This window comes from Scyliorhinus canicula, chromosome 15 (assembly GCF_902713615.1).
Source record: "Scyliorhinus canicula chromosome 15, sScyCan1.1, whole genome shotgun sequence".
Classification (NCBI taxonomy): domain Eukaryota; kingdom Metazoa; phylum Chordata; class Chondrichthyes; order Carcharhiniformes; family Scyliorhinidae; genus Scyliorhinus; species Scyliorhinus canicula.
In genome coordinates, this window is record NC_052160.1 from 143697095 (window position 1) to 143719411 (window position 22317).

Genomic DNA, 22317 nt, shown 5'->3' on the forward strand with positions numbered 1-22317 from the left:
TAACCTCCCAGCAGAACCGAACATGACAATCGTCTGGCCAAATATCTCCTCATATGGCACAGTGTCAAGTTTTGTACAAACACCCTCCTGTAAATTGTATGGAATATTAAAATGCAATTTGTTATTGTGCTGAAAAGATTTTAAAAATCCTCAGAAATCAAAAGATCGAGCAGGATCATCGTTTACAGTGTCCAGATGTCGTTTTCAAATTCATTCAATTCCAACACCATTGTTTCTGTTGCCATTGACAAACAGTCACACTTTTCTGTTTCTGCATGATTCTCTGCTATCTATTTTTACAAATAAAACATCTTTCTTCTGAACAGATATATGTCATCGCAATCAGTTCACTGGCATGAAGATACAGCTGTGGTTATTTTGACACAATCTTGCCTTGATGCTCGACAAACACATTATCAAACTGATTTTCATTTTCTGTGCTTTAATTTACATTCATATTTTGATGCAACAAGTCACAATCAAATCTGTTCATTACTGTTACATTAATTAAGGCCAACTGCATCAACAACAATTTTCATCAAAGATCAAATTATCAGGACAAATCATGTATAAGGGATGGCCTTCATCACAAAGGTGATGTTTCTGCCGATCACTTGGTTCAACATGAAACCCATTAGACTTGCCACACCACCCTTCAATTATATTGGTGTCAGATCCAATAGCTGTGATTTGAGGGTGTTGAGAATAGTGGTTGTGATGTGATCCTGGATCCGATCAAGTGCTGCATCCTGGAAAACAAAATGGGGATAGTATTTGAATAACTTTGGCTTTATCACTTTGATGGAGATTTTCATTCTCTTGTCAGACTCCATTTCCACCACCCCACCCACCACCCCGCCCGCCCACACACACACACCCACAGTAACACACACATACCAACTCACACGCACACCCAGACAATCCTATAACACACATTCTCCAAATGCACGCACACACACACATATACATAGGGCAGAATTCTCCGCTCCCCGCGTGGTGTGGGAGAATTGTGCGAGGGCCTCCCGACATTTTTTATGTCCCCCCTGGTGCCCCCGCGATTCTCCCCCCCCCCCCCCTCGGGAAAATTGGCGCTCGCCGTTTTTCACGGCGACCGGCGATTCTCTGAGCCCGATGGGCCGAGCGGCCGGCCCTTCACGCCCGTTTCACCACGGCAGCAACCACACCTGGTCGCTGCATTTGTGAAACGGGCACCGGATGCCCGTTTGGGGCATCCAGGGGCCCGATTAGGATGGGAGAACCGCGACTGTGCTCCGGAGGGGACAGGCCCGCGATCGGTGCCCACCGATCGTCAGGCCTGCGTCCAAAACGGACACACTCTTTCCCCTCCGCCGCCTGGCAAGATCAAGCCGGGCGGCGGTTGAGAAAGATGGCACCGCACATACGCGGGTTTCTGCGCATGCGTGGATGACATCCGCAAAGCGCCATTCGGGCGTCATTTCCGGCGGCCGAGGTCGCGGCCGGGAACGACGGGGGCCCGCTCCTATCCCCCCGGGTGGGGGTGAATTAGGTGCGGGGAGCGGGCCCTGAGGCCGTCGTGAACCTCGGTCGAGTAAATTCTATGGCCGATTTTTGGAACCGGCGGAGAATACCGCCCATAGAATTTACAGTGCAGAAGGAGGCCATTCGGCCCATCGAGTCTACACCGGCTCTTGGAAAGAGCACCCTACCTAAGGTCAACACCTCCACCCTATCCCAATAAGCCAGTAACCCCACCCAACACTAAGGGCAATTTTGGACACTAAGGACAATTTATCATGGCCAATCCACCTAACCTGCACATCTTTGGACTGTGGGAGGAAACCGGAGCACCCAGAGGAAACCCACCCACACACGGGGTGGATGTGCAGACTCCGCACAGACAGTGACCCAAGCCGGAATCGAACCTGGGATCCTGGAGCTGTGAAGCTATTGTGCTATCCACAATGCTACTGTGCTGCCCTACATACACGCCCACCCTCACATACACACATATACCAACACCCACCCCCCCCCACACGCTCACACATATACACATACACACCCACCCTCACAGTCAGATACACAAACACCAAGACATACCTACGCATACCCGACACACCCACACACATACAAACACACACATATTCTCATATACACATGCACGTATATCCCCTCACCCCCCCCCCTCCCCCCACACACACACACTCACATATAGACCCACACAAACACCCTCACACACTCACACTGACATGGAGAAGGCAAAGGAGACACTGCAACAGTCAGAGTGGACATGACTGAAGTGATGGAGGAAGGATTTTAGGAGGATCTATAGGGAGACAGGGATGGTGAAAGCATTAGGATCAAAGCTCCGGACAGTAAGACAGTTGGAGTAAAGGATAAACGAGAGATAGAAGTAGGAAATGCCGGGCACGATTCAGTGACCGCATTGCGTCTGGCGTGGATCCAGGTGTGCCAGGTGAATAGTGGGAGGGCAAAATCGAGCTTCGTACTGGGCGCAAACTATGTAGCGATTCATACGACCTAGACCCGATGTCGAGCTCCGGCTCGCACCCAGAAATGGAGAGAATATCATTAGCCCTCATTTGCATTCATTTCAATCTCATTAAAGAGATTGAATTTGAATGCAGTGGCCTCCTGGGAATTACCAGATTCCCCAGCGGGAAATCACAAGGGCGTCGTTTAGTACTCCTTTTCAAAAACCTAAAACTGCCGCAACGGTTACTGAGAGAAAATGAGGAGGTGAGTAGCTATTTCCATTGTCCAGCATGCAGCGTAACGGCATCAGAGCTGCTGCATCAGTGCTCAGAGTGGGTTTGGTATCCCTCAGGGGGTGTTTGACCGGTTGGCGGGAGGGGGTACACACACTCAGGGCAGCTGGGCTTGTTCGAGTGGCATCCCCATCAGGGCCCGCCGCTGGGTCGGGGTGGCTGAAGGATTTTGCGTCTGTGAGGCCTTCAAGCCATCTTTAAATATTGTGGAGACCCATAACAGGGGCAACTACAGCCGCTACATATCTGCCCGACCAAACGCTTCCAGGACAGAGCCCTGCTATCCTGAAATTAGATTTCACTCCTTTTAACTGTGAGCAGCCTCTAGCTTCACAGCTGAAGGTTATTTCAAATGAGGAATCAGTCTTATTAGTTGCTCCTCAACTCTCAAGACCCTCTCGAGGGTACACGTGCCATGCCTCAAGAGGATAATGAATGAAGTGGATGTTCAGCAAACTTTTCTTTTGCCCAACAAACTTTGATGTCTAAACAGTGTGCCTGAACTCAAGGAGTAAAGCACCATAGATGCAGCTGCCAACAATCAAACACTTAAGAACAGCGATTTACCACTGATGGATCTTCTCTCGGCCACAGGGTAAGTGTGTGGATGAGCAGAGGGCAGCTGAGCTCCTGAATGTTGCCAGCAGAGGTCTGGCATCTGGTGGTTCCTGATGTTGCTGGGGGTACGTGAGGAGAGCAAGGTTAGCCAGCACAACTGGCCCGCTGGTTGGAACTCTGAGAGAAGGCAGGGCAGGTAAGAGTGGGGAGGCTTGAGGTATTTGAGGGCCAGGGGTGGAAGCCCTACCTAATTGTCAGTCTCTTACCCTCTCCAAATCCTTCCAGGCAAAACAATGTTTGCTGGAGTTGATACCGCTAGGCTGTCCAGGCGTTGCTTGTGGCAGCCGAGGTGGGCAGACACCAGAGATGTCATCAACACTAACGCAGGAAGGGGGTGGCACATGTGCAGGGGACTGTCACACACAGGGAAGACCAAGGCAGTATAGCTGATCCTGCTACTGGTCCTCTGACTCCCTCGGAGGAACAAGATAGCCGATATCTCCTCCAGGGCATCTAGGAGTTTGGCCAGGTCGTTATCTTCAAAGTGAAGAGCCGGTCTGTGCACTGCTATGCTTGTGTGTTGACTGGGATTAAGTAGTGAGGGAGCGTTTAAACAGAGCTCTCCTTTGTTACCAGCGAGGTACTGAGGTGTGATTCAGCTGAATCAGACGCCGAGGCAGCCAGTAATGTTGAGAATCTCGTGGGGCCCATTTTTTGCACTAAATCCTATTGAATATGGGCCACAATCTTCTCAATGCGGCCATTGCAAAACACCCCGTTAAACGCACACAAAACCGTACTTTGAGATTTTTCTGTTGAATCGCGTCTGTAGATATGGAGGTTAGCGCACAGACCTGAAGGAGAATGAGGAGGATACGTGGATTGAGACCATGGAAAGAATTTGAAAGCCTCATTGAGAACTGGCTTTTGCATTTGACCTACTCACACCTTCTCCCAAGATCATTGAAACATCATTTGTAGTTTCAAATCTCTATACTTTTAGACATCTTGACATTGCCATTATTTGTGTAGCATTTATATCTTTACAAAAATACCATTCAGCCTCCCATGGCCCTGGACATGAGTAAGTGGAGACTTCAGGCAGGAATTGGGTTATTGGGTGGGGAATAATTGGATCAATGCTTTGATGTCATAATGTTCTCATTGGGAGTCCAAAAATATGCCATTATTGTTAGAATAGAGTTTCATATTACTATGTCACGTGTTACAGGAAAACATACTGCAAATTGCAAACCAGCTATGAGGGAATTGAAACATTATGCTCTATATTTCTCTTAGAATATTTAGAAAGACATGCTCATTTCCACCTCGAAAGAATCCAAATTGAGTGGCAGGATAGCACACTGGGTCACTGTCTATGCGGAGTCTGCACGTTCTCCCCGTGTCTGCGTGGGTTTCCTCCGGGTGCTCCGGTTTCCTCCCACAAGTCCCGAAAGACGTGCTGTTAGGTAATTTGGAGATTCTGAATTCTCCCTCTGTGTACCCAAACAGGCGTCGGAATGTGGCGACTAGGGGCTTTTCACAGTAACTTCATTGCAGTGTTAATGTAAGCCTACTTGTGACAATAAAGATTATTATTATTATTATACCTCGGTCACTAATACAAATCAAGATAAGCAGTGACCCAAATATCTGAAGCCCCACAATGCATCCATTCACCCCTAACTCTGTCTCCTGTCATTCATTCAACTTCACACCCATGCTGCCACTGTTGCTTTCATCCCATTGGCCTTGACTTTGATGATGAGCCATTTCGATGGAACCTTTGGAAGTTTTTGCACACATCAGTCACTTCACTCTCAACAACCCTGGTCTGTTGTCGGGATTAAATAAGTTAGTTAAACGGGATTTTCCCTTCACAAACCCAGGTTGGCTTTCTTTAATTAAGGCACATTTACCCAACTAACTGTTCATTCTGTGACGGGGTATCATTGCTAAAGTTGAAATAGTCTGGATTGCCATTGCTTGGGTTAGCCTACATCCTATTTTGAATAGAGAGGAAACATTTTCAAATCTCCAGACTTTTGGCACCACTCCTGCTCCCTTACATGAAGCCGATAGGTCTTCAATTTTAGCTGGGTTACATATAATAATTTACCAGAATCATTAATGTTCAGGTGTATCTTCAATGTGCTGATCAAAGGATAAGCCCCTTGACCACAGTGAGACCCACTGTAATCATCCAGATCCAAAGTCCAGACCATGGCACCCCCAAAGCTGTTGTCCTTCAGCCACTGAACCTACAAGTGAAAAGATATAAAAATGCAATTAAAATGTGATGAATAAAATTGGCACTTTGTTGATAATGTAATGCTTTTCCTTCTAAAAAATATTATTTCTGATTTATTGGCTGCAAAGCGACTCTACTAGCCTCTGAATACTCAATTCCCAAACATGTAGAGAAGAGGCAAAAAGGAAGGAGACCTTCACAATGAATGGTTAACATGCTTTTGTTTTGTCATTTCTGGGACGTACTCTGGGGAAAAAGAAACAGCAGCAGGCTTTGTAATGCCATGGAAATTAGTTGGGAGAAGTCGAACTGGGCCTTCTACTTCAGTTTTCCTTGGGAATGATAATTGTTTAGTGGGATACATGAAGAAACTGTTACTGTCCCTCAGACCCAGCTCTCCTCAGGCAGGAGGGTCTGAGATTGCAGGCAATAAGAGGACCGGGCCTAACAGGGTAAGATGCCTTTCAGGCCACTCTGGAATCAGCTCAGGTGAGGCACCGTACACCTTGGGGATGTTGTGGCAAGAGAACAATGAGGCATTGCTGCCATCATTCCCAGATGTTTCTTTTCATGTCAGCATGTTTTCCAATGAAAACTGCAACCAAATTAGATTGCACTGAGCTGCTTTCTATCAGAATTCACATAATAGCTTGAGATCAGCTTATAGCTCTTTTGTTTATTGTTCCTTCGGTGAGTAATGTCAAAGGGCATTCTACTGGTCCAAGCTGCCAACATTAAACATCCAGAGTTCTGTCAATAACCTTTCACCAGACAAGGGCCGGAATCTCCGATGACTGAAATCGCGTTTGGCGACAGGGAGGAGAATCCTCAATGACGACATTATCAGGAGCGGGGCTGCTTTCGGAATGCTCCGCTCCATGCCGCACGGCGTATCCAAGGCCTCAGACCATTGCCCCCCCGTGATGCTCCGTCCCGGACCGACCGAGTGGGTCTCTCATGGTCTCGCCCGTCGGGAACTCAGTGTAGCAGCTGCGGACTCAGAGCAGCGGCGCCACAGTCAGGGTAGGGCCAATCCAAGGGCAGAGGGGGGCATTATTCGGGGCTGGGGACACTGAAGGGGGGCAGTCCTGGTGCGCGAGCCAGCTGAAGGGGGGGGGGAGAACTATTTTTGCGGTTCGGGTCTGCGGGCTGCGTCAGCCATGAAACACAGCATGGCCGCTGCAGGTGGCCGCCGTGCGCCTGCGCGACCCTGGACCCCGCAATGCTCCGGGCCGTATCGGTGCTCTACGCTGCCTGGCTGCCAGCCCTCCTCCCCCAGAGCAGAGAATCGGTGGCCGTCTTGCGCTATTTTTCCTGGTACCACCGTTTTCACGCCGGCGTGGGGACTTAGTCTCCCAAACGGAGAATCCAGCCCAAGATCTATTTACTTCCACTATAAGAATGGAATATTATCCATGCTTCTTATTTTCCAATATTTAAAAACCTTAACACACTGAGTGATTTTTTAATAAGTGAACAACATTACTGAAAAAGAAAAACGATTTCCTGGAAAAACGCAGCAACTCGATCGGCGCAGGCTGGGAGGGCCGAAGGGCCTGTTCCTGTGCTGTAATTTTTTTTTGTTCTTTTGTTCTAACTCGGGCATTTATGGAGAGAGAAACAGTTAATGTTTTGAGTCAGTAAGGCTCTTTTTCCAAGCTAAAGAAAGGGTGAAACTGTGGTGAGATAACCACTGTAGTTATGCGTACTGCAGTAGGGGGATGTATGCCTGTACCTGTAATACAGGTTCCTCCGGTCAGCCCCTGCCGGCTAGCTCCGCCCACAGGGAGCTTATGTATAAATGTATGAGAGCTGCTCAGACCCTCAGTCTACAGTTGCGGATGGAGGGACAACATCGTACAGCAATAAAGCCTCTATTGTACTAGTCTCTCGGCTTTGAGTATAATTGTTAGCGCCACAGAAACGTGCTAGATTTTATATTGTTAGAGAGTGGGGTGGAGCAGACGGAGCAACTCACCACCTTGCTGTCCTGCCCACAAGTCCATGCTGTTCCAGTGATACCCTATGCCAACTCGAGGAACAGCACCTCCTCTTCCGATTAGGCACTTTACTGCCTTCTGGACTCCACATTGGGTTCAAAATCTGTGTACTTTCTTCTCCAACTGGGGCTCCTTTTTGAATCCAGAAATGTTGTTGCCCTAAACGCCACCATCCTCAACCCCCACAACAGGGCCATCTGTCACTTGTTTTTCAGTTTTGTTTTCACTGAGCACTGAACTTTGCTCTCCTATTAGATATTCTTACCTTCTATAGCTCTTCACGGTGCCATTAACACTTCCTCTCTCTTGACGTGTGTAGTTTCTCCCAGCTCACACCAATCACTGACGTTCTATTTGGCTCCCCCTCTCTAACAGTACAAAATCCCTCACATTTCTCCCTCTCTCCAACTCAGAAGGAGAGCCACATAGACTCAAAATGTTAATACTTCTTTATCTCTCCACAGACGCTGCCAGGCCTACTGAGGTTTTATGGCATTTTCGTTTGATTTCAGATTTCCAGCGTTTGTAGTTTTTTGCTTTTATTTCAATATTTCATAACCAGGCGTGGGCAGCACAGTAGCATTGTGGATAGCATAATTGCTTCACAGCTCCACGGTCCCAGGTTCTATTCCCCGCTGGGTCACTGTCTGTGCGGAGTCTGCACATCCTCCCCGTGTGTGCGTAGGTTTCCTCCGGGTGCTCCGGTTTCCTCCCACAGTCCAAAGATGTGCAGGTTAGGTGGATTGGCCACGATAAATTGCCCTTAGTATCTAAAATTGCCCTTAGTGTTGGGTGGGGTTACTAGGTTATTGGGATAGGGTGGATGTGTTGAACTTGGGTAGGGTGCTCTTTCCAAGAGCCGGTGCAGACTCGATGGGCCAAGTGGCCTCCTTCTGCACTGTAAATTCTATAATTCTATGACTATGATTAAGCTGATGATTGAACAAAAATCCCCACTGATTAATAAGATTAACTCATGGGGCCCTGTGTAGCTCTCGGCTCTTATTGGACCCCAAGTTGAATACTTAAGCAATAAGTGTGGCAGTACATTTTGAGCACGTACTTTGGTTATAAAACTCTGCTGATTGTCATATCCAAACCATTGATTATCTGAGAATGCATAAGGTGCTTGTTGGTCTTGAATAATTACTGTTGTAGCAGTTCTCAAAAATGGGCAGAGCTGTGAATCAAAATTAATAAGTATTATTAACACGCCAGACAACTTAATGCTGTTTTGCAACATTTTAGTTCAGTTTGCACTCAGTATTTTGTCAAATCTCATCGTTAATTAATCAAAGATATTTAACCAGAGCTGAAAAGAATGTTGATGTTACCAGAAAAGAATAATTCTCTTAAAGTAAGCTATTACCAAAACACATTTTAAAGGGTTATTGAGCAATGAATGGGTTTGTTTCTTTTTTAATAATAATAGCGAGGAATCACAAAGCGACGGGGAGTTATCAACTCAGCAAATCTTTTTCAAAGACAGAGTGTGTGAACATTTTAAATGTTCACAGCTCAGTCGTGTACATTTTATCTCCTTTTCTAATAAATATCATACAGGCAGATCATTCCTGTAGGATCTTGCCACTTGCCAAATGACTGTTGTGATTGTTCGTTGTACTTGAAACACACAATGATGTCTCTGCCACCTGTTGGAAGATGTGATATAAAGCTGCTGGGTCTTCCCTGAAAGTTCCATTGACCTCCAATCAGATTTGGTGGAAGATGTACAGAAATTCTGCAGGAACAACATTATTGTCTACGTATGCCATTTTGTTAGGTTTTGTGCTGCAGCTTTTGTTTTGGGTGGGGGGGGGGGGGGGGGGCTGTTTGTAGAGGTGGATAGGGAGCAGCATAGGGGACACTATGAAAATTCTGCCCAATATTTTTCAACAAATTTAATCCTGGTTACTTTCCTGATTTACTTTGAATGGAATTCTCTGTTTGAGAGTCTAAGGGGTGAATTATCCGCCGTCGGGCTTTCTCTATACCTGGCAGGATTCCCGCGCGTTCCCGCAGGACAGGATCGGCCATGATAAATTGCCCTTAAGTGTCCCAAAAAAGGTTATTGGTTACGGGGATAGGGTGGAGGCATAGGGTTGGGTGCTCTTTCCAACAGCCGGTGCAGACTCAATGGGCCGAATAGCCTCCTTCTGCTCTGTAAATTCTATGATTCTCTGATTGAGCTTGGCCACGCCCATCCCGGTAATGGAGCTTGGCCACACCCAGCCCAGTGATGGCTTCGCTGTGGTCTGAGGGTTTCCAGAGTGGCGGCCTGGGTGGGCTCTCAAATGACCAGAGGCTCTCAGTCAGCAGAATGAGCAGCCAGGAGCCTGTAACTTGTACCAAATGTGTGTAGTAATGGCGGTCTGCGTGAGGCCACCTTCATCCCGGGAGGGGGGGACCCCGAATCCACAGCTCTGACAGTAAATATCTCCCCGCTACTCCTCCCAGCCCTGACAGCCACCCCAACCGCCCCCAGCCCACCCCATCCCACTCCCTAGCAAGCGCTGCAGTTTTTAACAATTTTACAAACTTTTCTTACCTTCTCTCTCCTCTCCACAGCCAGGTCGCCCAGTCCTCCTTTGTAAATACCTGTAGTAAACCACGCCCATGTGACTTCCATCAGACAGGGGTGGAGAATCACAGAGGCCCGGATCAAACCCTGTAATTATATGCCAAACGTGGGGCACAAATTGCGTTATCGCCACCAGGGAGGCCTTGGAGCATGTCTTCCAGCTCGGCGACAGAAGCGAACCCCGATTTTCTGCGGATGCCCGATTCTCTACCTGATCGCGATTCACGCTTCCAGTGTCATGGGGTGGAGAATCCAGGCCTATCTTAACATTTAATAAAGTAATAAAGTTTCTCGGCATCATTACCTCAAAGTAGGACAAGAACCCAGGTGCCCTGGTGTATGGACCAGCTTGCGCTGATCCTGATACTGGAGCACCAAGACGTGTTTCCGAGGTGCTGAGGGTGAAGCCACGTCCATACGTAGGAAATCCAACCATTAATTTCTCAGCTGGGGCACCATTATCTCTCCAATATTTTACAGCAAAGTCCTGGCAAGATAATTTAGCTGGATATATTTATCCAGGTTTTACAAACAGAAATGTTTCATTATAATACATTGGCAGGGTATGACAGGAGTCATAAAAACAATAGGGCATGTATGCCTCTTTATGTAGATATACTTACAACATTAAAATAAATCACAACTCCTCGGTCAATAGAGCTACGATACAGAGGGCTATTATGTCCAGTCACTGTTTCCCACGTCCCATGAAAATCATATGTCATCACACAGATCATGTCCAGGTATCTGTTAAATAAAGTTGTTGTATGTAGCATTACACTTCAAAGTTCTGTTTCATGGTTAATTATGAGAAGCATTATATGGATGGGCCAAGGATTCTGACAGTAAAACACTGATTTCCAGTCAAACCTCCAGGATTGAAGTCAGGAATATGAGAAAGAGGAGAGGGAGCAGCCAACCTGAATCTTCAATCATGCTCCACCATTCAACATGATCATTTCTGATCTTCTGTCTCAACTCACCCTTCCCACATCATTCACAGAATCACAGAATAATAGTGAATGGCCCTTTGGCCCATCGAGTCTGCACCAACACATGCAACACCTGACCTGTCTACCTAATCCCATTTGCCAGCACTTGGCCCACAGCCTTGAATGTTATGATGTGCCAAGGGCTCATCCAGGTACTTTTAAAGGATGTGAGGCAGCCCGCCTCTACCACCCTCCCAGGCCGTGCATTCCAGATCGCCACTGCTCTCTGGGTAAAAATAATGTTCCTCAAATCCCCCTTAAACCTCCCCCCTGACCTTGAATTTATGTTCCCTCGTAACCGATCCTTCAACTAAGATGTTCCCAACCACCCTGTCGATGCCCCTTGTAAACTTGTACACCTCGATCAGGTTGCCCCTCAGTCTTCTCTGCTCGGTGAAAACAACCCAAGCCAATCCAACCTCTTTCATAACTTAAATGTTCCAACCCAGGCAACATCGCCTCTGCACCCCCCCCCCCCCCCCAGTGCAATCACATCCTTCCTATAGTGTGTCAACCAGAATTGCACACAGTACTCCAGCTGTGGCCTCATTAAAGTTTTATACAACTCCAACACCACCTCACTGCTTTTGTAATCTATGCCTCAACCAGTAACGGCAAATGTCCCAAATGCCTTCTTCGCCACCCTATTAACCTGCCCTTCTGCCTTCAGTGATCTATAGGCAGAAATTCCAAGATTGTTCCTCAGAACTTCCAAGTGTCAGGGCAGCATGGTGGCGCAGTGGTTAGCACTTCTGCCTCACAGCACCGAGGACCCGGGTTCGATCCCGGCCCCGGATCGCTGTCCGTGTGGGGTTTGCACGTTTTCTGCATGTGTCTCACCCCCACAATCCTAAACATGTGCAGGGTAGGTGAATTGGTCACGCTAAATTGCCCCTTAATTGGAAAAAAAGAATGGGTACTCTAAATTTATAAAAAAGGAACTTCCCAGTGTCAGGCCACTCACTGAATATTTCCCTGTCACATTCCTTTCAAAGTGAATCACTTTACAATTTTCAGGGGTAAATTCCATCTGCCACTTTTCTGCCCATTTGACCATCCCATCTGTATTCTGCTGTAACCCAAGACACTCAACCTCACTGTTAACCACCCGGCCAATCTTTGTGTCATCCGCAAACTTACTGATCCTACCCCCCACATAGTCATCTATGTTGTTTATGTAAATGGAAACAATAGGGGGCCCAGCACAGATCCCTGTGGTATGCCATTGGCCACTGGCTTCCAGTCACTAATGCAACCATCTGTCATCACCCTGTGTCTCCTACAGCTAAGCCAATTTTGAATCCACCTTATCAAGTTAACCTGTATCCCATGAACAATTGCCTTCTTTATTAATCTCCCATGTGAGGCCTTGTCAAAGACTTTGCTGAAATCCATGTAAAAATCAACTGCTTTACTCTCATCTACACATCTGATCACATGTTCAAAAAATTCAATCTCATTATTTTGGCATGACCTCCCTCTGACAAAGCCATGCCGACTATTCCTGATCGAACCTTACCGATCCAAGTGGGGATAGATTCCCTCCTTCCGAATTTTCTCCAATAGTTTCCCTCCCACTGATGTGAGACTCGCTGGTCAGTAGTTCCCTGGCTTATCTCTACACCCTTAAACTCCCTTAGTATCAAAAGATTTATCCACCTCTCTCTTAAATATACTCCATGACTGAGCATGGGGAGTCAATTGAATGAGGAAATGGCCCCTCATTTCAGCCCCAAATGGCTTGCCTCATATTAAGAAATTGTCCCCATGTTTACATTCCCTAGCTATGGGAGTTATTTTCTGAACTTTTAACATCTTCATGCCCTTAAAAATGTTATATATTTCTATTTGCACACCTCTCATTCTTCAAAGCTCCAGGGAATATTGGACTTGTCTACATAAACTCTTATCACAGGACCATTCCCAACTTCCACGAATAATAGTGGCGATAGTAATCTAACATTAACACTGCAATTAAGTTCCATTACTGTGAAAATCCCTTAGTCACTACACTCTGGCGCCTGTTCAGGTAACAGAGGGAGAATTCAGAATGTCCAATTCACCAAACAAGCACATCTTTCGGGACTTGTGGGAGGAAACCAGAGCACCCGGAGGAAACCAACCAGTCTGGTGAATCTTTGGTACACTCCCTTTAAGGAAAATCTGTCCTTCCTTTGTGTCATGCCCAGTGATGGCATATCCTTATGAAAAAAGCTTGTGAGAGGAGGAACCTGGGACTGTGGCAGTCAGCAGCACATAGAGGAGAGGGCAAGAGGAGGACTTTGAGTCTTTTTTTCCCTTTCTAAATTTTTTTTTTAAGAGTACCCAATTATCTTTTGTTTGAATTAAGGGGCAATTTGGTGTGGCCAAGCCACCTATCCTGCACGTCTTTGAGTTGTTGTGGGGGTGAGACCCACGCAGACACGGGGAGAATGTGCAAACTCCATGCAGATAGTGACCCTTGACCAGGATCGAACCCGGGTCTGTGCCGCTGTGAGGCAGCAATGCTAACCACTGCACCACCGTGCTGCCCGAGGGCCTTGAGTCTTAACTATGTGTAATGACCTCTTCTCTGGCTTACTTAATACTGATTAAAAATTCAAACACACACCCATCGGTTCCCCACTTATCCAGCCCACTAGTCACACCCTCAGAAAAATGCTAAATGATTTGTCAAATGTGACTTCTCTTTGATAAATGTGGGTCAACTCAGCTTCATCACATTAGGATTTTCCAAGTGGCGGGGTATTTTGCCTCATGATGATGTTATGCTGATTATATAGGTCCCCATTTTCTCTTCTTCCTTTCCTAAATAATGGGGTTATGTTTGCTTCCAATCCTTAGGAATTGTTCCGGAATCTATTAAGTGCCAATGCATCCATTATCTCTACAGCACCCACTTTTAAAATCTTAGCATGTAAATGGTCAGGTCCTGGAACATCATCACCACCTCCGCTTATTCATTCCCTAAGCACTCTTCCTTTACTTCCACTGATTGCTTTAGGTTCCTAATTCTCGCTAGAATCTCGATTCCACATTATTGCCAACGTATTTTAAATGACATCTGTCATTAAGATCGATGCAACATATTCATTGATTTCGCCATTTTCCCTCTGACTTATAATTTCATGTCTCCGCCTCTAAATGGCCCATGTTTACTTACACTCAACTCTTGCTTTTACAAACCTATGGAAAGATTTACAATCTAGTTTGCATATATCTTCTCTTCTATTTCCTGATACATTTCGTGGCCCTCCATTGCAGAATTAAGATGCTTCAGTCCTATTTATGACTCTTTTGGCAGATTTATTCCATGTTCCCATGGGATATGGGAGGAAAGTTAGAGTTGGATTACTAGCCATGATTATAATGAATGGCGGAGCGGGCTTGAAGGGCCGAATGGTCTCCTCCTGCTCCCAGTTTTTTTCTACGTTTCTTTCTATTTATGAGCCTTTTCCTTGTGTTAATATTATCTTTCACTCTTTCTGTTAACCATGTTTGCACCCTAGTTTCCATAGAGTTTTGTAGCCTTTAGGAAATATATATCTTTCAAATTCTTGATAATACCAACAATGCAGAAGGAGGCCATTCAGCCCATCGAGTCTGCAATGACCTTCTGAAATAGCATCCCACCCATCCCAGTAACCCCATAACCCCGCGTCTTTGGACTGTGGGAGGAAACCGGAACACCCGGAGGAAACCCACGCAGACACAGGGAGAACGTGCAGACTCCACACAGACAGTCAACCGAGGCTGAAATTGAACCCAGAACACTGGTGCTCTGAGGCAACAGCGTTAACTACTGTGCCACCATGCTACCAAAGGACATTTTTATAAGAATGGTTTCATGGTCATCTATTAGACTTTTTAATTCCAGAAGTTTTATTGAGTTTAAATTCCACCATCTAACGTGGGATTCAAACCTGGGTACCCAGAACATTACTCTCTGTCACTGGATTACTAATTTAGAGACAATTTCACTGTGCCACCACTATCTGTGATGATATGCATAAAGCATTTCTGTCCAAAATATAATGCATAACCTCCAACCACTAGATGGCAATGTAAACCCACCACGTGACCCGGTGTCTGGGGAGTTGGGACTCAGTCATGTTGGAGAATAGATATATTTTGCAGCAATTCTATAATAATTAGCTAGTGTTAGTAGTTTGTTATTTATTTATTCCAGTTATCTTTACCACACAGTTGTTTCATGATAAATTATTTAAACTAGATGTTCTACAGTTCATCATTCACATCGGCCAGTCTACGGAACATGACATGGTACCAGGATTGATGATTGACTAAGAACAAGAGGATTCTCAAACAATTCAAACCACTAAAGTTAACTTTGAAGAAGAACAAAGAAAACACTTTTTTTCTACTAAGCTTGAAAGCTATTGGCAACTGGTGCTCAACGCACAGTAAAATGTTGAACCCAGGTTGGAAGGTATCAAGGCACCTCAACAACTTTGGATTACCGGTAATGTAGACAACAATTGGAGGGTGATTAAGCAACAGTTTAAACTCTATGTTGGAGCCCTTGGTCTGCAGGCACAGCCCAATGGGAGGAGTATCATGTTGCTGCTCACTACAGCAGGTTCAACACATTTGTCTTTGAAGGCGATCCAGACAGTGAGAACTTTGCCGAAGTTCTCTAGCAATTCAATCGGCATTGCTCTCCTAAAAGAAATGAAATGTTCGAAAGGTATTTATTCCGTTCGCACGCCCAGAATGTGGGAGAGGTATTTGATAGCTTCCTCACTGACTTGCGGCTAAAGACGCAGTCGTCCAATATTAGCACCCTCCAGTCATCAATGATATGCGATCAGATCGTTTTCAGGATTTCTAATGATAAGGTGCATGAGTGGCTTCTACGGGAAACCAACCTTCAACTCAAAGATGCTTTCCAATTATGTCATGCTAGTGATCGTGCAGCAAAACAGATCAGCACGTAGAATCTCCGGCATTTTGGCGCGAAGGTAGAAGAGGCGGCTGATGTCATTAGTGTGGTGACGAAGTCGAATAAAAAATGTGCGCCAGTGCGGGTGGCCATTTTGAACGGCTGATCCGATCCTCCATTTTATGTCCACGGTATTTGCCACGACAATACCCAGCGTTTGGAAAAACATGTTGCAAATGTATGGCAGAAATCACTTTGTGACACTGTGATATTCTCCCTCATCAGTAGCTCACCTCCTCCACCCCTTTTACATCTCCCTCTATACCGCCTGAAACACAACCTTCTCCACTCTCCACGATCTCACCAATCTTGGTGTCATCTGCAAACTTACTAACCATATCTCCTAAATTCTCAGCCAAATCATTACGATAAACAACAAATAACAGTGGACCCAGCACTGACCCCTGAGGCACATCCCTGGTCACAGGCCTCCAGTTTGAAAAACAACCCTCTACAACTATCCTTTGTCTCCTGTCGCCAAGCCAATTTTGTATCCAATTGGCTACCTCACCCTGGACCCCATGCGATTTAATCTTCTGCAACAAACTACCATGCCATCTCCCTGGCTACTGGCACAGTATTCACCATGGGCAGATCACAGGAGTAAAGCGATAACAAAAAAATATAAACCTTCACAATCTAATCTAGCTCTCACTCAAACATTCTTGATTGTTCAAAACATGAAAAATGAAATGAAAATCGCTTATTGTCACGAGTAGTCTTCAAATGAAGTTACTGTGAAAAGCCCCATACATCCCATACATGCAACCTAATCAAAGGCCCCACATCAAAGACATCTAATCCTTTAATATCCTGTTTAAGTTGTCAATCATCTCTATCATCAGTATCCCTAGCTCCAGGCTACTACATGTCATTAAAAGTGTAAGTTGCCACAGCAAATCATACTCCTTGGAGGTATGAATCAGATTAGTGCCAACAGCAAGAGGTTTGATCCCCTTGTTGGCCATAGTGGACTCTCAAATTGCTTGTTGCCCGACCTATGGTGAAGATTAAGATACTGTATGATGGATCTGCCTGTGGGCAAAGAATTAAAGAAGAAACTGTCAATGAAACTGTGAATTCAGAACATCATGGCAAAATAATTAAAGCTTTTGAAACTCAACCAAGCGTTCATAATGAAATTATAATAACGCTTGCAGAATGTAAATAAAGAATTCTATTGAAACCAAATGAACAGATGGTTATTTTTCTCTGTCAACACCAGATAACATGTCAATAAAAGCTATCAAGCAGGCAGTGCTGTTTTTAATCCTCAATGACTGCTTAATTCTGTTTTTGTTTCTCTAAAGAGCAGGGGATTTAGGAAACTTCAGACCACGAGACTTAAACCATCCTTATCCACACTTCAAGAGAATTTATGCTGACTCCATCATTTTGTGATAGTGGATTAAGGCTCTTGGACCAATCAATATGGGATATGTTTGAACTGAGCACTAAGTTCAAATGACTAAGTTTAGGTTTCACTCCTGTGTCATTCACAATGCACCCTCTTCCCTCCTGGTTAAAATTAGATCTGTTGGAAATGGGGCAGAGCTTCAACATTTAAGTGCCACTGAACATTTTTAAAGGTTTGTGGAGTAATAAGATCCCACAAAAAAATCTGGCCCAGTATCTCACCCAATGGAAAACGTCAAATGGCCTCATGCTCCTGGAAACCCGACAGGTAAACACTGGAAAACTGCCCAGGAATTAGCGCTGTCGCAGAGCTCGGTGAAATTGGAAACTGTACAGAAAGAATAAAAAAGATCCAAAGAAAAATGAACCAATATTATTCCAATTGTGGCCAGAACGGTGTGATATTGCTAGTGCAGCTCTGTGTTCAATTTCATTGTGGGGTGTGTGACATCTGCTGGTCATCTGGAAATATCATTGGAACAGATAATTAACTTGAGGCAGAGGGCGAGGTGCATTGAAAGGGGAAGAAAGTGATTTAATGAGGCTTTTTGTACTGTGATTGGGGTTGAGGAACATTTTACCCTGGACCATATTCAAAATTACTCTATGTCAAAAACATTTCATTGTTCTTAACAAGACTCAGTGAAATTCCTTGAATTAGTCTGGTCATAATTTTATTTAAAAACCTTTCCCAAAGACTATTTCAATCTTTCTCAAGACTCTGCCCCGACTATGTGACTATATCACAAGACAGCCCCGAACGTCACCCAAGCACAATGTAAGGCCACCCACGCTCTCAAGACCAACTGCTACATTGTCATCAAACCAGCAGACCAAGGAGGGGCATCCATCATACTGAACAAAGCGGACTACTGCAAAGAAGTCCACCAACAACTCAACAACCAGGAAGACTACAGACAGTTACCCGCCAACTCAACTGATTGATCAATAGCTTGGATTCAGATCTTCAGTACACCCTATGTACTCTCATCCCATGTACTCCCCATGTTGAAGATCTCTACTGCCTCCCGAAAATGCACAAGGCCCACACAGCAGGCCGTCCTCTCATATCAGGCAATAAGACCCTGTGTGAGAACCTCTCGGGCTACAGGGGCTGCTATAGCACACTGGGCTAAATAGCTGGCTTTTAAAGCAGACCAAGGCAGGCTGGCAGCATGGTTCAATTCCCGTACCAGCCTCCCCGAACAGGCGCCGGAATGTGGCAACTAGGGGCTTTTCACAGTAACTTCATTTGAAGCCTACTTGTGACAATAAGCAATTTTCATTTCATTTACGGGCAGCAGGGTAGCATGGTGGTTAGCATCAATGCTTCACAGCTCCAGGGTCCCAGGTTCGATTCCCGGCTGGGTCACTGTCTGTGTGGAGTCTGCACGTCCTCCCCCTGTGTGCGTGGGTTTCCTCCGGGTGCTCCGGTTTCCTCCCACAGTCCAAAGATGTGCGGGTTAGGTGGATTGGCCATACTAAATTGCCCGTAGTGTCCTAATAAAAGTAATAAAAGGTTACGGGTATAGGGTGGATACGTGGGTTTGAGTAGGGTGATCATGGCTCGGCACAACATTGAGGGCCGAAGGGCCTGTTCTGTGCTGTACTGTTCTATGTTCTATTTTCAATTCGAGGACATCTTGAAACGCATCGTAGAAGGAACCCCCAGCTTCCGTTGCGATATGACGGGCTTCTTACAAAAACTCAGCACCCATGGACCAGTTGAACCAGGAACATTCCTCGTCACAATGGATGTCTCGGCACTCTACACCAGCAACCCCCATGACGACGGCATTGCTGCAACAGCCTCAGTTACTGTAACACCGAAAAATGCCAATCTTCAAATGCAATTCTACAACTCATCTTCTTCATCCTGGATCACAATGTCTTCACCTTCGACAACAGGTTCTTCATCCAGACACACGGAACAGCCATGGGGACCAAATTCACACCTCAAAACGCCAACATTTTCATGTAAAAGTTCGAGCAAGACCTCCTCACTGCACAGGACGTTCACCCGACATTATACACCAGATACATAATGAAAATAACCGCTTATATTCACAAGTAGACTTCAATGAAGTTACTGTGAAAAGCCCTGATGTGAAAATCCTCAAAAATTCATCAATGACATTTTTTTCCTTTGGACTCACGGTGAAGAATCACTGAAATGATGACACGTTGACATCAATAAGTTCCATCCTACCATCAGACTCACCATGGACTACTCTCTAAAATCGGTTGCATTCTTGGACACACTCATCTCCATCAAGGACGGTCTCCTCAGCACTTTGCTTTACCCCAAGCCCACGGATAACTTCACGATGCTCCACTTCTCCAGCTTTCACCCGAAACACATTAAAGAAGCCATCCTCTATGGACAAGCCCCACAGGATCTGCGCAGATGAGGATCATAGAATTTACAGTGCAGAAGGAGGCCATTCAGCCCATCGCATCTACACTGGCCCCTGAAAGAGCATCCTATCCAAACCCACACCTCTAACCTATCCCTGTAACGCAGCAACCCTACCTAACCTTTTATACTCTAAGGGGCAATTTAGCACGGCCAATTCACCTAACCTGCACATCTTCAGACAGTTGGAGAAAATGTCCGTCGATATAAAAAAAGGCTTTGTTCTTGGGAAAAATAAACTTCAATTGTGCGGCAATGGGTTTTAATATTTTAACTCCATTTTCTCGTTGCATAGAAAGAGAAGGAGGGCTGTGTGGGGTGGCAAATAGCATTGGAATTGCATTGTCAACCATTGAATGATACGTAGCTAGATTACAATATTAGCACTGGACTCTGAACGCACGGCTCCTTCACTTGCTTGTATTTCCCAATATGCTCCTGTGCAATAATCAGTTTCTGGATCTGAGCAGTGCCTTCGTAGACCTGGTAGATTTTAGCATCTCTCATCAGTTTCTCCACAGGATATTCACTGTTGAACCCTTTGCCGCCGAATATCTGGATGGCGTCATTAGCGACCTGATTGGCAATGCCGCCTGCAAAGGCCTTTGCTGTGGAGGTGTAGTAAGTGATCCTCCACCCCTGATCCACTTCCCAGGCTGCTCCCTGGTAACTGAGCTGGGCCAATTCCACCTACAGAGCCATTTCCGCCAGTGAGACTTCCTGATGCTCTGCAAGTAACTTTCCAAAGGTTTTCCTTTCCAAAGCATATTTGGTAGCTTCATCCAAAGCTCTCTGGCCTAAACCAACTGCTCCAGCAGCGACCGGTGGTCTGGTTTTATCTAATGCTCCCATTGCAATTTTGAAGCCAGCCCCCCCACCTCCAATGAGGATATTCTCCTTGGACACTCGCACATCTTCAAAGACAATGCCTCTGATACCTGAGCATCGCTGACCCATGCCCATCTCCTTTCTTCCAATCTGGATTCCGGGAGAGTCAGCGTCCAGAATGAAGCCAGTGAAGGACTTGTCCGCAGAGGCTTTGGGATCTGGGTTCGAGCGGGCCAGGAGGTAAAACCAGTCAGCCTTGCCCACGTTCGTGATGCACATCTTCTGACCATTAATTATGTACTCGTTGCCCTTTTTCTCTGCTCTGGTCTTCATCCCAGCCGCATCAGAACCAGCACCTAGTTCTGTCACACAATATGCACAAATCAGCGGAGCCTCAGTCATTCACCCCAACTACTTCTTCTGCTGTTCCTCATTGCCTGCGAGGATGACGGGCATTGGCCTCAGCGAGTTGGCCTCAATTGCAGTCTGAATGCCGGTACAACCGTACATTATTTCCTCAGTGATGAGACAGGAATCAAAGATGCCTAGCCCCATTCCACCACAATTCGCCGGCATGTGTGTGTTCATCAGACCCAGCTCCCATCCTCTCTTGATAAGTGGAACTGGATACTCCCCACTCCTGTCGTACTCACCAGCTGCAGGAACCACCTCCTCCCGAGCAAATTTCCGTGCTATGGTCTGGAACTCTTTCTGTTCGTCCGTGAGTTCAAAATTGAACCCGGGTGCTGCTTGGCTTCCTTCAGTACAGCTGCTGAAGCCCTGCTTGTTGACCGAAATCGCAAATCAACTCGGACACTGGCCTTCAGCGCACGCTCAGTCTGAAGCCACATCACCACTCCCCTGAGGAGGAATGTAACAGACATCTGCAGACAAGGAAAGATGCCCTCGTAAGAACAGGATATGGCGCTCGACTCATCGATCGACAGTTCTAATGCGCCAAAGCAAAAAACCGCACCCACCTCCTCAGAAGACAAAAGCGGGACACAACCGACAGAGTACCCTTCATCGTCCAGTACTTTCCCGGAGCGGAGAAACTACGGCATCTTTGCAGCCTTCAACACCTCAGCGATGAAGATGAACATCTAGCCAAGGCCATCCCACGCCCCCACTACTTGCCTTCAAACAACTGTGCAACCTCAAACAAACCACTGTTTGCAGCAAACTACCCAGCCTTCAGGTGAACAGTGACCACGACACCACACAACCCTGCCATGGTAACTTCTGCAAGACGTGCCAGATCATTGATATGGGTACCACCATTACACGTGAGAGCACCACCCACCAGGTACGCGGTACATACTCGTGCGGCTCGGCCAACGTTGTCTACCTCATACGCTGCAGGAAAGGATGTCCCGAAGCGTGGTATATTGGCGAGACCATGCAGATGCTGCGACAACGGATGAACGGACATCGCTCAACAATCGCCAGGCAGGAATGTTCCCTTCCAGTCAGGGAATACTTCAGCAGTCAAGGGCATTCAGAGTAAGCGTTCTCCAAGGCAGCCTTCAGGACGCGCGACAATG

The 22317-nt window shown here is 46.2% G+C and overlaps 1 protein-coding gene and 1 pseudogene across 3 annotated transcripts in view; both read right to left on the reverse strand.

Moving 5' to 3' along the window:
* Positions 1-425: 425 nt before the first annotated feature.
* The window catches only part of LOC119978217 (acidic mammalian chitinase-like), a 54192-nt gene continuing 32300 nt past the window's right edge, over positions 426-22317 (reverse strand). For all 3 annotated transcript variants that reach the window (XM_038819666.1, XM_038819664.1, XM_038819665.1), the window contains 5 exons: positions 10782-10905; positions 10463-10645; positions 8641-8757; positions 5446-5587; positions 426-749 (listed from right to left, as the gene is read on the reverse strand). In XM_038819666.1, the coding sequence (XP_038675594.1) occupies positions 736-749; positions 5446-5587; positions 8641-8757; positions 10463-10645; positions 10782-10905 (580 nt within the window). In that variant the 3' untranslated portion in view covers positions 426-735. The remainder of the gene's footprint in view (positions 750-5445; positions 5588-8640; positions 8758-10462; positions 10646-10781; positions 10906-22317) is intronic.
* Positions 20318-21624, reverse strand: LOC119978920 (annotated as a pseudogene).